This window comes from Aquarana catesbeiana, linkage group LG02 (assembly GCF_042186555.1).
Source record: "Aquarana catesbeiana isolate 2022-GZ linkage group LG02, ASM4218655v1, whole genome shotgun sequence".
Classification (NCBI taxonomy): Eukaryota; Metazoa; Chordata; class Amphibia; order Anura; family Ranidae; genus Aquarana; species Aquarana catesbeiana.
Genome location: NC_133325.1, coordinates 457,718,281 through 457,731,997, shown reverse-complemented (window position 1 = coordinate 457,731,997; position 13,717 = coordinate 457,718,281). Strand labels below are relative to the sequence as shown.

Below are 13,717 nucleotides of genomic sequence, written 5' to 3'. Positions count from 1 at the left end.
TCCACCTCACCGAGGTTACTAGACTTGACCTGTACCGAAAACAAACAATGGTTCTTTGAACAAGGAGACCGCAACGGTCGCCTTCTGGCAATGCTGGCACAACATGACAAACCCCTGACGGTGGTCCCTGGTGTGGTGTCCCCTTTGGGAAAATCGGCTTCTTCCCTGCCAGACATACTAGAGGCCTTTTGCCAGTACTACAGCTCTCTCTATACCTCAGTGCTACCCTCGGACTTCCGGTCACGGGACCTCCTGCCCTGGCTGGACCCCTTGGCACTTGGCTGGTTGTCTGATGGGGAGAGAGAATCCCTAGTGAGGCCGATTACCCCGGAGGAGGTACTGAAGGCGATTAGGTCCTTCCCCGTGAGAAAGTCTCCGGGCCCAGATGGATTACCTATTGAGTTCTACAAGACTCATGGAGACCTACTGGCCCCCCAAATTGGCCCAGCTTTATTCCCAATGTTTGGCTGATGGTGCCCTCCCGGCTTCCATGAGTTATGCCCATGTCATTCTCATCCATAAAGCATCTAAAGACCCCACATCCTGCACCTCCTACAGGCCAATCGCCCTACTTAATACAGACTTCAAGATCCTCACCAAATTACTAACCACGAGACTACAGCCCCTACTACCATCTATCATTGAGACTGACCAGACTGGTTTCATGGCCAATAGAGCGACAGACGTAAACTTGAGGCGCCTGTTCACCAACATACATGCGCAACATCTCAATGAGGGATCTAGGGTGGTGGCCTCCCTGGACATTGAAAAGGCCTTCGACACAGTCGAGTGGCCTTTTCTCTGGGAGGTCCTCCGCAGGATGGGTTTCCCCCTAATCTTCATTGAATGGATGAAGGTACTTTACCGTGACCCCACCTCAGCCATTAAGCTGGGAGGGGGCCTGCCACGGTCCTTCCATCTGTCCAGGGGCACGTGGCAGGGCTGCCCTCTCTCTCCAGCCTTATTTGCCATTGCGATGGAGCCACTTACGGAGGCCCTTCGCACCTCTCCTCACGTTAGGAGCTGCGGGTTGGCTGGCTGGAGGAAAGAGTCACCCTGTACGCAGATGACCTCCTACTCTTCCTCAATGACGCTGGTCCATCACTCGAGGTAGCCCTACAGGTCCTCAACTCCTTTTCCTCTGTCACGGGCCTCAGAGTTAACTGGACAAAATCTCTCCTGTTCCCCATCGACCCTGTGGCCCATGACACAGCTCCCACTGACACCCCTCTACAATGGGTCGAGAATTTTAAATGGGGTGGGGGTCTCCAGACAGGCCTCTGACTACTTACCTCTAAATTTGTCCCCGGTAGTTCAGGAGACTCAGCAATGGCTGAAGGCATGGGAATCATTGTCTCTTTCACTGTTGGGACGCATTAATTTGTTTAAAATGAAAATACTCCCCAAATTCACATACTTATTTCGCCGCTCGCCACACTGGATTCCCAAATCTTTTTTCATATGTCTACATTGCCTCCTCGCCTCTTTCATATGGGGATCCCAATCCCCCAGATACAGCTGGACCACACTGATACGCCCAACCTCCCAAGGTGGCTTGGCGTGTCCAGATCCATACAAATACTATCTAGCCGCCCAACTAGTAATGGCTGCTTGGTGGGTCAATCCGGACATCTCCAACCCAGCTACCCAGGTCGAGACGGCAGTGCTGGGATCCCTAGAGGCGCTCAAATTTTTGCTCTTTCGAGGCCCTCGAGCCCCCTATTCACTGACACCCTCCATGCGCACCACACTGCGTGCATGAGGGGCAGGTCTCAAAATTGAAAACTACCCTCAACAGGCAATCTCACCCAATGCTCCCCTTTGGCTAAACCCAACCCTGGAGCACACCTATAAACTGCCCAAGCCCCATGCCTGGACCAAATTTAACATCAAAACGGTGACACAGATTGTCTCTAATCAATCCCTAGTCCCGCTCTCCAAACTGAGCTTGGATTTTAACATACCACAGTCCTATTTTTTCCGATTCTTTCAACTCTCCCATGCCTTCGGCCGCCAATTCTCCAACGCCCCTCCTCAACTAGTCCAATCTTCACTAGAGGACCTTCTTAGGTCAGATTGTGCGAAAAAACCCACTTCTCAATTATAGTCACACCTGAATATCGACTCCCTCCCGACTCTGGAAAAGCTAAGATCTAAATGGTCCCCGTGACATCCCCCATCTTGACAACGATGACTGGGATGACATATGGGATTTCCCGTTTAGCTTCCTGGTCTCTCTGAGAGATCGCCTGATCCAATTTAAGATAGTCCATCGGGCATATTTCACCCCTCCTTGACTACACAAAATGAACCCTGACTCCCCTCCCGGATGTTGGAGATGTGGTGGGACACCTGGGGACTTCACTACATCTTCTGGACCTGTCCGGCAATTGTCGGATACTGGAGAGAGATATTAGACTTTTATCACACAAATCACCTCTGTGCCACTACAACCATCAATGTCAATCTGCATAATAGGACCGATAGAACAACTAATTCCTACGGTGGTGGGACGCACACTGGTGGGATTGCTCCTGTTTTATGCCCGTAAAGCCAAAGCCCTTAGTCGGTGCAAACCAACCCCCCCTCCTCTCTCATTGTGGAAACAATTAATTAACAATAGCTTACCTCTGTATAAAGACACATATGACAACAGAGGCTGCCCCAACAAATACGGTAAAGTCTGGTATAAATGGCTAGCAGGTCCCTCCACTGCTTCAGAGACCTCTTAGTAGATCCCGTTCACAAAATAGCTCCCAAAAGGATGCCAAGTGTACACAATGAACCTATAATATGTTACTATACCATGTACAACTATGCATAGCACCACCTTGTGACCCAGCGAACTGTGCCGCTATAACCACTATCATAATATGTTTTCCATACCCGATGAAGGATCACATTGACACCATGTAAGATCGATGTATATTTAAGTGTTTGTTCTCTTTTTGGTTTCTCTTTTTGAAAATCAATAAAAAGACTATTAAAAAAAAAATAATTAACCATTGCAAAAGCCTGGAAAACACCTGCACTCAGTTTTGAAGCAGTTAAAAATCATATGAATGATGTTATGGTAAACGAAAAGCTGACTGCCATCCTTTTAGACAAGCATGCCAAATTTCTCATAGTTTGACAGCAATGGATCACATACATCCAACCCTCTCGATTTGACAACACACTTCTCCTGATCTGATGCTCCCCTGATGCTCATCCCGTGGACTCTTCTCTTGCTCTCTTTCCCCTTTTACTCACTCTTTTCTTTTCGAATGGACTTTCCCTCTTCTTACCTTTTGACATTTCTTTCTCTTCTGTTCGCCATGTTTTATGCATTAAATCCATACCTTTATTAGGCCACCAGGTACCATCCAGGCTGGGATGGTTATTCTTAAAATGTTGTTTTCCACATTGCTTTTCTCTTGTGTTGACCTTTTACATAGTATACCCTGATGAAGTCAGGTGACCGTGACGACACGCGTAGGGACGGACAGGCACCCGGATTAGCGTTCGTATAGAAGCTCGCCACTTGTGGACTTTTGTTTACATACCAGTAATGAAATGTGAGTGCGTTCTCTGCTGTTTTAACAAATAAAAGTCATTTGGTTATATACTATACTATCCGGAATCCTCCCCCTTTCTTCTTTCCTACATTGTACGCATCTATTGGGAGAAAAAGTCCACTTACAATAATAGATTGACGCTATTGGCCCAGGAGTGTGGCATGAAGAAACCAGCAATATAAACACAGATCCTGATTTTTTTACACACATGCGGTTGCCTCATAACCTGCAAGGTAAGAGGCCATTGCTATTAGTGTGTCTTTGCACGAAGAGGAAATCTTTATTCCTGCACTTTGTAATTTGTGGTTTCATGCACAGAAGAAGAGATGTATTATTTTTTTGCACAATTCATATGCACTTTGCACTTGGTTCCATTCCATTCATGGAAGAGGTCTATTACTATTATTATTAATTCTAGCACTTTGCAATACTTTGTCACTTTGCACTTTTAAACCAGTCACTGTATTATTGGAAGAGTTTATACATTACTGTACGTGTCAACATTTATTTTGCACATATACCTTTAGCATTACTGCACAGGGTTTTTTTTAGTCTATGAAGCTTTAGTCATTTATACTAATTTATTAACAGCTCAGCACCAGCCATTTCTTTTTATATTCTTGTGTATGGGTTTGGATTGACCCACATTCGGTGTTTGCAGCAGTTTCTTGTACTTATATTGACATAATAGCGCAGGAATATATTTACCTTTTTATATCCTACTTAATAGGGAAGCTCTTGGCCATGAAATTTTGTTGGCATATGCTCAGGCTATAAATGTGGACATTTTGTTTATGAATACCCTGTTCTCCCAGGGACACCGCGGCAGGATAATTTTGGTCTTCCTTCTTTCTGCTTTATTTTATGGGACATTAAGTCTGTTACCTGTATGTTTATTTTGCTCATGCTTTATTTTTATATCATTATGTATTTTCTGCTATTTGTCTCTTTGTTTGCCTATTACGCAATGTAACCATCTAAAAACTGTTCTGATATGTTTGATTACATGCTAATAAACCTTTGTAAAAGAAAAGCTACAATTTTTTTGCTGAGCATGGCCCTTTGTACTCACTGGAGACAAGAAGGTGTATTAAATCGCCTATATGCCTCCCTACTTCATATCTGATTGGATGAGTATGCAATGCAGTAAAAAATATAATGAGACTTATTCGTATTACTAAGCATATTCCGATATGGTCTAATGAGTATCTTCCAGAAGTAGATAAGCTCTTTCCTTTCCCCTCAGTGACAGAAAATTGGTATCACAATGATAACACAGCTATTTTGTCAAGGTACATTTAAATTTGTATGCTGCGGGGTTTCAGGAGAACCAGTGCTGTATTATATGTGGTAGGGACCAAGGAGACCTGGTGCATGTTCTTTGGAGGTGCTCCAAATTCGTGTGGCACTATCATAGTGTGTCATTCCATGTATTAATCTGATTTTTCATGTAAAATTATAACGTAACCCCCTTATTTGTATTTTGATACAAATACTTTTGATCACCATGCTGTTAAGCTTGTAACACAAGCACTTTTGTGGCCAGAAAGCTTACTGCTTGAACATAACTTGCAGTCTACTGCATATACAATGCTTTTGACAGTATGTGAAGGGCTTCTTACTCTGGCATGCATGCAAGTGTCATGTGAAATAATGCTTTTAAGTAGAAAAATGCAAAAATACAGATTGAAGTGATGCTAAACCTTTGTTTTTTTTATTAAAATAAAAAGTATTGCACTCTGGAATTGGCATAGAGGTACATTGGACACCTTCAGCTGGCATTGTGCTCCTGCTGGGCTTCAAATGTGTCCCTGCACTTCACGTTCACAATGTGCAAGTCAGATTTTGGCATTCCTGCAACAAAAATATCATTTTTGGTGAGATATTCACATCTAAATTGATGCAGACCCTGGCACTTTCCCCAACATAGCCCCCCATATGTTAAAATCCCTGCCATGTACATAGATTGCCCAGAGGGGAATGCTTCTTTCCTCAACAAAAGTGGAGTTAATCTCTAAGAAGGATTGGCCTGCCCCCAGGAGTACCTGCTTTTAATTTGTCCATTGCTTTACTGTATATTGTCCAATATGAATACTTTGAACTCTAAGGTTCAGGACCACACCTTAAAAAGGAGCTTTGATGAGGCAGTATGACTTAGGAATATATCTCAAATCTATTTTTTTAAATCCATAAATGAATGTACCTGTTACTATACAGTAAATTAAATGGGTGGTTGGATTCCCTAGAATATCATTTTCGGCAGGGCTATATTTTCCATACACTATACCCTCCTCCTCTTTACACTTAATCCTTCTTTGTCCAAAATACTTACCTATAAAGTGAAGATGGATTCAGCTTTTATCTTCATTACCAGGTGTTCAGGTAACTTTTTTTCCTCATACACTGATAAGCAATACCATTATGAACACCCACCATAACCCGTCGAGGTATACACTTCACTAGACCTCTGAAGATATGCTCTGGCACCAAGCCATCAGTAGCAGATTCTTTAAATCCTGTAAGTTGGGAGGTGAGGTCTTCATGGATAGGACTTGTTTTTCCAACACAACCCACAGATGCCCAATTGGATTGCGATCAGTAGAATTTGGAGGCCAAATCAACATCTCCAACATGTTCCTCAAACCATTCCTGAATTCATCAGACCAGGCTACTTCCTTCCATTGCTCCATGGTCCAGTTCTGATGCTTATGTGCCCATTGTAGGTGCAATTGATGTGGACACAAGTTATCATGGGCACCCTGACCAGTCTGTTGCTACGCAGCCCCATACACAACAAACTGTGATGCGCTGTGTGTCCTGACACCTTTCTTTCAGAACCAGCATTAACTTTTTTTTTTGCAATTTGAGCTACAGTAGCTCTTCTATTGGATCAAACTACACAAGCCAGCCTTCGCACCCCAGGTGCATTAATGACCGTTGGCCATCCATGACCCAGTCGCTGGTTTGCCGGTTTTCCTTTCTTGGACCACTTTTTGTAGGTCCTAACCACTGCAAACCGGCAACTGCAAGAGCTGCAGTTTTGGAGTTGCTCTGACTCAATCATCTAGCCATTACAATTTAGCCCTTGTCAAAGTCACTCAAATACTTACACTTGCCCATTTTTTTCTGTTTTCAACATATCAATTTCAGAGACAACATGTTCACTTGCTGCCTAATATATCTCACCCACTTTCAGATGTCATTGTAATAGGATAATCAATGGCTTTTGCTATACCTGTCAGTGGTCATAATGTTATGACTGATCTGTGTATGTAGACAGTCTATTCTCTCCATCAGTCTTCAGGAGATATCCATTCTACCAGAATGAGCATCTGTGCCCAGGCCCAGGTTCAGGATATAGGCAGTTCATTGGACAAGTGATATTTGATATCTAATGATTATATAATTTTGTCACTTTACTTTTCAAATTTCAGTCCACACTTATATGACAGGATCACTCATATAACACAAATATTATTGAAATTTGATTTAATGATTTGACATATATACACAAAGGCATATGAACAAAGATTATTTGCATGCATAAAATTACTGATATCTTACATACATATAGTCAGTAAACAGTGTTTATAACCTTTTACACGTTTTTATCTTTGTTATAAAAATTGTTAAGGCAGTAAGCAGCAATAAAAGAATGTTCTAAGAAAGTTTGTTGCTTTTTCTAAACATAAGTGGGGTCAAATGGACGTTAGTATTTGACCACAGTGAGAAGATAATTCAAAGGAGCGGGATGGAAAAGTTTTCTCAAATGAAACAAATTTCTAACAGTGTTTTAACTCAGGAAAGTTACAAATGTTAAAAGCAAGTAAACTCTTTTGAACAACATTTGAAAGTTCTGAGAAGGTCCTGAAAAATTTCAAATGACTTTTCCTAAGAATTTTTGTTCAAAATCTTATCCGTGTATTTACGGATACAACAGAAGCCAACGTTTTAGGAAGTCACCACACAGAATCATCTGCACCTAAAAAGATATACTATTTTATGTCCACAAAAGGCAATTATCTCTATATAATATTTGTAGTTTGACTGTATTGCTAAAAGCTGAGCTGTTTGCAAAGAAACCTAGCATGAGAAAAACAGGATGGCTGCCATTGCTGACTTCCCTTCCTAAAATGCTAGTCGCTGGTCCCTGAACTATAATTTTCAAGGGATCAGAAATAGCATAATTATTGGCATACTTCTTTCATGGAAGCTTTACTTTGAAGTTTATACCTGTAGAATAGGTTATTACGTGTCTGGCCTAAAATGGAACAAATGGAGCTGACGTGCAGGAAAGTTGCTATGTTAGCCTTTAATTCCATCCCTGTACACGTATGGAGCCCTTTGCATTGCAGATCCTGGCAGTACATGGAGCTTGGACTCATACCCAAGTTGACCTAAGTACCATTATTCATCTGCCAAACGTAGCATTTTACGGGGCAGTAGAAGTTAAATGATAGGGGCATAGCTTAGAGCCAGGAAGAGTGAGCTTAAGGCCAAACTTTAGTTTTTATTATTTTAGATCAGAATTTTAATTGGCTTAAATGTTACTTTCTTTGGTTCCACAACCCACCCTACCACATGCTAATAAAATGTTTAAGTAAAACCTTTTATTTTTTTTGATAGCATAGCTTATTTTAGACTCGGTGACATCATCTCTGAACCTCTGTGCTGGTGGGAGGAGTCAGAAAGGTACTGTACATACCTTTTAAAAACATTACCGCACCCCCAGTATGCCTCGAGAGTACAAGAATATTATATATGTAAATACTTTATCCTTAAAGGATCAAAACTGTTACTGTAATTGCTTTAAAGGTGTTAGCTGTAGTTTTGGCTTCAATTTATTAGTGTATCTAAATCTGCTAGCACTAACTAACACTACCCTCCACCCAGACTGACAATACTGCTATTAGGTACCCTAAAGAGGTGTGTTACTGGCCAGATCACCGAGGGAAAAAAGTAAAAAAAAAAAAACCTGATGCAGGCACCAAATCTAATGATTGGTATACTGCCATATATTACATTTAGGGTTTAACACTTTTTAAAGTGGTTGTAAGGGCTAAAGGTTTTTTTAACTTGAATTATATTCATAAAGGTAAAAAACCATCTCTGTGCTGCTCCCCCCACAGTCCCCCCCAATACTTACCTGAGCCCCCTCTCAATCCAGTGCTGTGCACAAGAGCCTTGGCTGTCCTGAAACTCCCTGTCCTCATTGGCTGAGACAACAGCTGGAGTCATTGACTCCCACTTCTGTCTATCACAGCCAGTGTGCCAATGAGGAGAGAGTGGGGGTGGGGCTGAGCTGCAGCTCTATGTGTCTTATGGATACGTACCACAGGGCTTGGGAGCGAGCACACACCACTGCCCTCATAGCAAGCAGCTTGATATTGGGGGCACTGGTCATGGAGGAATAGCCAGGAACACCGGCGAGGGACCCCAGAAGAAGAGGACTGCACCTGCTCTGTGCAAAACCATTGCACAGAGCAGATAAGAATTACATTTTTTAAAAAGCCAAACCTTTAATACCACTTTAAGGACCAGACTTTGCAGTGATGCCTTGACACAGCAGCGTGGCTTAACAATTATTTGCAACTGTAAGCAGTAGAAAGCTCTGTTCTTAACCAAAAAATTTTAAAAAGTCTACATAAGCCTTTTTTGCTAACTAGTTAGAGAGTATGCCAGGGAATATTTATATTGTCCCTGGGCAGTCAATGACACATCTCCTTGACTCAGTAAAATCACTCAGCCAGGACACACAGCGTAATGCTGCATAGAAAGGAGGTCACACATCACAGCCTGAGCACTTTTCCTTGCGGCATTGAAGACCGCCCAGCACTGAAGAACAAGAGGGCATTGCTGTTGCATGACCATCTGGAACAGTTCTGGAATAAAGGTATGTATGCTGTACATTTTGGCCTCATTCACATGGGAATACCTATGCATACACTATTGCAAAGGACTGTTTTGACCTGCACAAGTTGCTGGGGTGTTCTGTGTGTCCACATGCAGGCAGTCCCATTCATGTCTATTGGGACACAGGGACTGCATGGACATAGGCGCTGGTTACAATTTGACATCTGTGTGGGTGCGTGTCCCTGAATGCATACTTTAGCTGCTGCTTCCCAGTAGACATGAATATGACTGCCTGCATCTGGACGCATACAAAACACCTATGTATCTCGTGTGGATAAAGTGGACCCTTCACATGGGTATACACATAGGTCCACCCGTGTACATGAGGCCTTTTAGTTAGAAGTGGGAAAAAGGGCAGGGAGACAAAAAACTGGAAAAGAATTGTACTTTATTGTTGCCTTGGGACTAATGTACAGCTTAGCCCAAGGGTTGCAACTATCTGACAGCAGACTTGAGGTGCCCAGAGCTTTTGGATCTATTTAGCTCTTTTTCAGTGATGCACAACTTCAGGCATAGAATTCCCCCACTCATTAAAGCGGAGTTCCACCCAAAAATGGAACTTCCGCTGTCCGGATCCCCCCCCCGGTCACATTTAGCACCTTTCAGGGGGGAGCAGTTACCTTTCTGATACAGGTATTTGCTCCCACTACGGCGAAAGATATCCGCCGCCATCTACGCCATGTCTGGTCCCTTCTTCACCCCCCCCCCCTGCTGTCTTCAGGGAGAAACACAGGTCCCAGAAGACAGCAGGGTCCACTCATAACACACAGCGCAACATGTGCAGTAGGGAACCAGGCTGTGAAGCCACAAGGCTTCACTTCCTGATTCCCTTGCTGAAGATGCTGGTGCCTCCACCCAGGAGCCAAGGGACAGGTCAGGTGAGGACATCGCAGGCACCCTGGACAGGTAAGTTTCCTTATTTTAAAAGTCAGCACCTGCAGTATTTGTAGTTGCTGACCTTTATTTTTTTTTGCCGGCAGAACTCCGCTTTAAACAGAACCATTCCCTAGACCGCAGTAATCCTCATCTCCAGTCTGCAGGTCCCCATCCTTATTGGTAAGCTCCTTTCACATGCCACAAAACTGCATAGCAATTTAACAGGGCAAAAACTGCTTTATTAACCAGCACAGGCACTACACTAAGAGACCTTTCACCAATGTGTTTAACCCCCTACTGGGACTTAATCACAGTACACTAAGATTAGTCCACAGTAGGGGGTGAAACACATTGGAGTTCATGTGCATGTGCTGTACAATAAAGCTGTTTTTGTCCTTCAGAAATGGTGTGCAGCTCTAGAACTATTTCATGAAATCCCCTTTGCTGGGTATTTTCAACACATATGGTATTTTATGCCATAAACTTTTTGTTTCCAAAACTGGTTCTAGACTGCACATGCCTATGACTGTCAAGGGGATATTGCATGACAAACTTCGATAAGAGGCAAGAGCTTACATTAATTATTCATTGTTCTCTGTAAAAGTTTAAAATGAATGTCAAGGCAATGTATAAATTAAAGTGGGTATCATTTAAGCCAGCATTGTTCTTGTCATGACAGTTTGGATTAAACAGGTGTACAAACAATGACACTTACATGCATAACTGCACTGGTACATTTATCCAAAACTAAGATTTACATGTGTTAGTGAATCATCCAGTCAAGTAGGTGCTGAAATTCGAAGGCTTCAGTGCTAATGTTCTGATTTTGCCATTCTAGAAGTTTTCAAATTCACAGTCAAAGTCCGTCAGTCTGCAAACAATATACTTCCACTGACGATCCCTGAAAATATAAAAGAGTAACATATACGTGCATATACAATAAACATCAATTAATGTAAATATTCAGTGACATAATCCATTTCATCATGTGTTCAGAATAAAACATATAAAGTTCATACGTGAATATACAGTTTATTTATGACACATCTTTCTTCCTTTCAAATAAAAAAACTTTTCTTTAAAGTGTATACCTTGTGCCAATCTTCTTAAATCCTTCACCCTTGTGATTTATTCTATACGAATAATATACTGTGGCTCCCTCTACCTTTTACAACTGCGCTCACCTCCAATAAAGACCTGTTACCAAGTCCAAAAACGCCTTCTACTGCTGGGGTATATGCAACCAGGTTTCACTGTTAGATAGACTCCTTCCTTCCCCTGCTTTCCTTAATGAGAATGCCTTTTATCTGGATAAATCTTGTATGGCCCTTTTTAAAACTGCAATCCTCCTTCGTCCGCCATTAACCTCATTTAAAACACAAATGTACTCCCATGGTGTAATATTTCAAAACTTCCTAGCTGCTCTGTCCCTCATGGACTCTCTCTTAGGCTCGGGCCTTGCTCTGTTCCCACCTGGATACCATGGTGCACAACAGCACTTCTCATGGCTCCCTTCATGCACTGACCTCCTTGGGTGGGTGGGGCTCTGAGCTCTATCTCTGGATCTCATATGAATCCAACACACACCTGTGCCTTTAGTGTGCTCGCTTCCTTCAAAATCTGGCGTAAACCACCATTTTACACAGTGGCACGGGGTCACCCTGCTACAATGCGCAAACACACATGTGCACATAAATTGCTGCACTACCTTTTACCACTGCGCTCACCTCCAATAAAGACCTGTTACCAAGTCCAAAAATGCCTTCCACTGCTGGGGTATATGCAACCAGGCTTCACTGTTAGACTCCTTGCTTCCTCCGCTTTCCTTAATGCGAATGCCTTTTATCTGGATAAATCTTGTATGGCCCTTTTTAAAACTGCAATCCTCCTTCGTCCGCCATTAACTTCATTTTAATAGAAAAATGTACTCCCATGGTGTAATATTTCAAAACTTCCTAACTGCTCTGTCCCTCATGGACTCTCTCTCAGGCTTGGGCCTTGCTCTGTCCCCACCTGGATTCCATGGCGCATACCAGCACCTCTCATGGCTCCCTTCACGCACTGACCTTCTCGGGTGGGTGGGGCTCCTAGCTCTATCTCTGGATCTCATATGAAGGCAACACACACCTGTGCCATTAGTGTGCTCGCTTCCTTCAAAATCTGGTGTAAACCACCATTTTACCCCAGTGGCACGGGGTCACCCTGCTACAATGCACAAACACACGTGCACATAAATTTCTGCACTCAAATGTAAAATTTTCTATTTTTGTTTTTCGGCTCTGTACTCATTACTGATCTTTACACAGCTGTATGCATTGTTCTATAGACAACAATGAATCTATATTTTCCGATCAGTAAAATATGTGGCTTTTTACTACCGTTTGCAATAATCCTTACAGGTATTCTCAGAGACAATTGAGATATTTTCTTTATTTGCAGTAACATACAATTTTTCAGGACAAACTTTCAGGGTATGCCCCCTTCCAGTACTGCTTGGACCTTGAAGGGACATACCCCGAAAGCTTGTCCTGAAAAATTGTATGTTAGTGCAAATAAAAAAAGTATCATGAACAGTACTCAATTGTCTATGTCACAAGTGTACTAATACGGCTACAATCACCTCAAGCAGGTATTCTCAGAGAATACATCTTTTAAACACTTAAGGACCGGAAGAATTTCCCCCTTAATGACCAGGCCATTTTTTGCAATACGGCACTGTGTCGCTTTAACTGACAATTGTGTGGTCATGAGACGCTGTATCCAAATAATTGACGTCCTTTTTTCCCACAAATAGAGCTTTCTTTTGGTGGTATTTGATCACCTCTGTGGTTTTTATTTTTTTAGCTATAAACAAAAAAAGAGTGACTATTTTGAAAAAAAAAACAATATTTTATACTTTTTGCTATAAAAAATATCCCCAAAAAAATGTATAAAACAAAAATTCGTTATCAGTTTAGGCCAATATATGTTCTTCTACATATTTTTGGTTAAAAAAAAATCGCAATAAGCATATTTATTGATTGGTTTGCGCAATAGATTTATGGCATTTTTATTATTTTCTTTTCTTTACTAGTAATGGAGGTGAACCTGTGATTTTTTAGCGGGACTGCGACATTGCGGTGGACAGATCGGACCCTTTCAACACATTTTCGGGACCACTGACATTTATACAGCGATTAGTGCTATAAAAAATGCACTGATTACTGTGTAAATGTCACTGGTAGGGAAAGGGTTAACACCAGGGGGCGATCAAGGGGTTAAATGTGTCCCTTTATATGTGTTTCTAGCTGAATGGGGATGTGACTGACTAGAGGAGGAGACATTTCGCTGTTCCTAATTACTAAGAACAGACGATTTTGTCTCTCCTCTCC

At 42.2% G+C, this 13,717-nt stretch overlaps 1 protein-coding gene across 1 annotated transcript in view; it reads right to left on the bottom strand.

Moving 5' to 3' along the window:
- Positions 1–7,031: 7,031 nt before the first annotated feature.
- Positions 7,032–13,717, bottom strand: part of DPT (dermatopontin) — a 44,176-nt gene continuing 37,490 nt past the window's right edge. Inside the window, exon 4 of the mRNA XM_073615636.1 lies at positions 7,032–11,247. Within this exon, the coding sequence (XP_073471737.1) occupies positions 11,181–11,247 (67 nt within the window). The 3' untranslated portion in view covers positions 7,032–11,180. The remainder of the gene's footprint in view (positions 11,248–13,717) is intronic.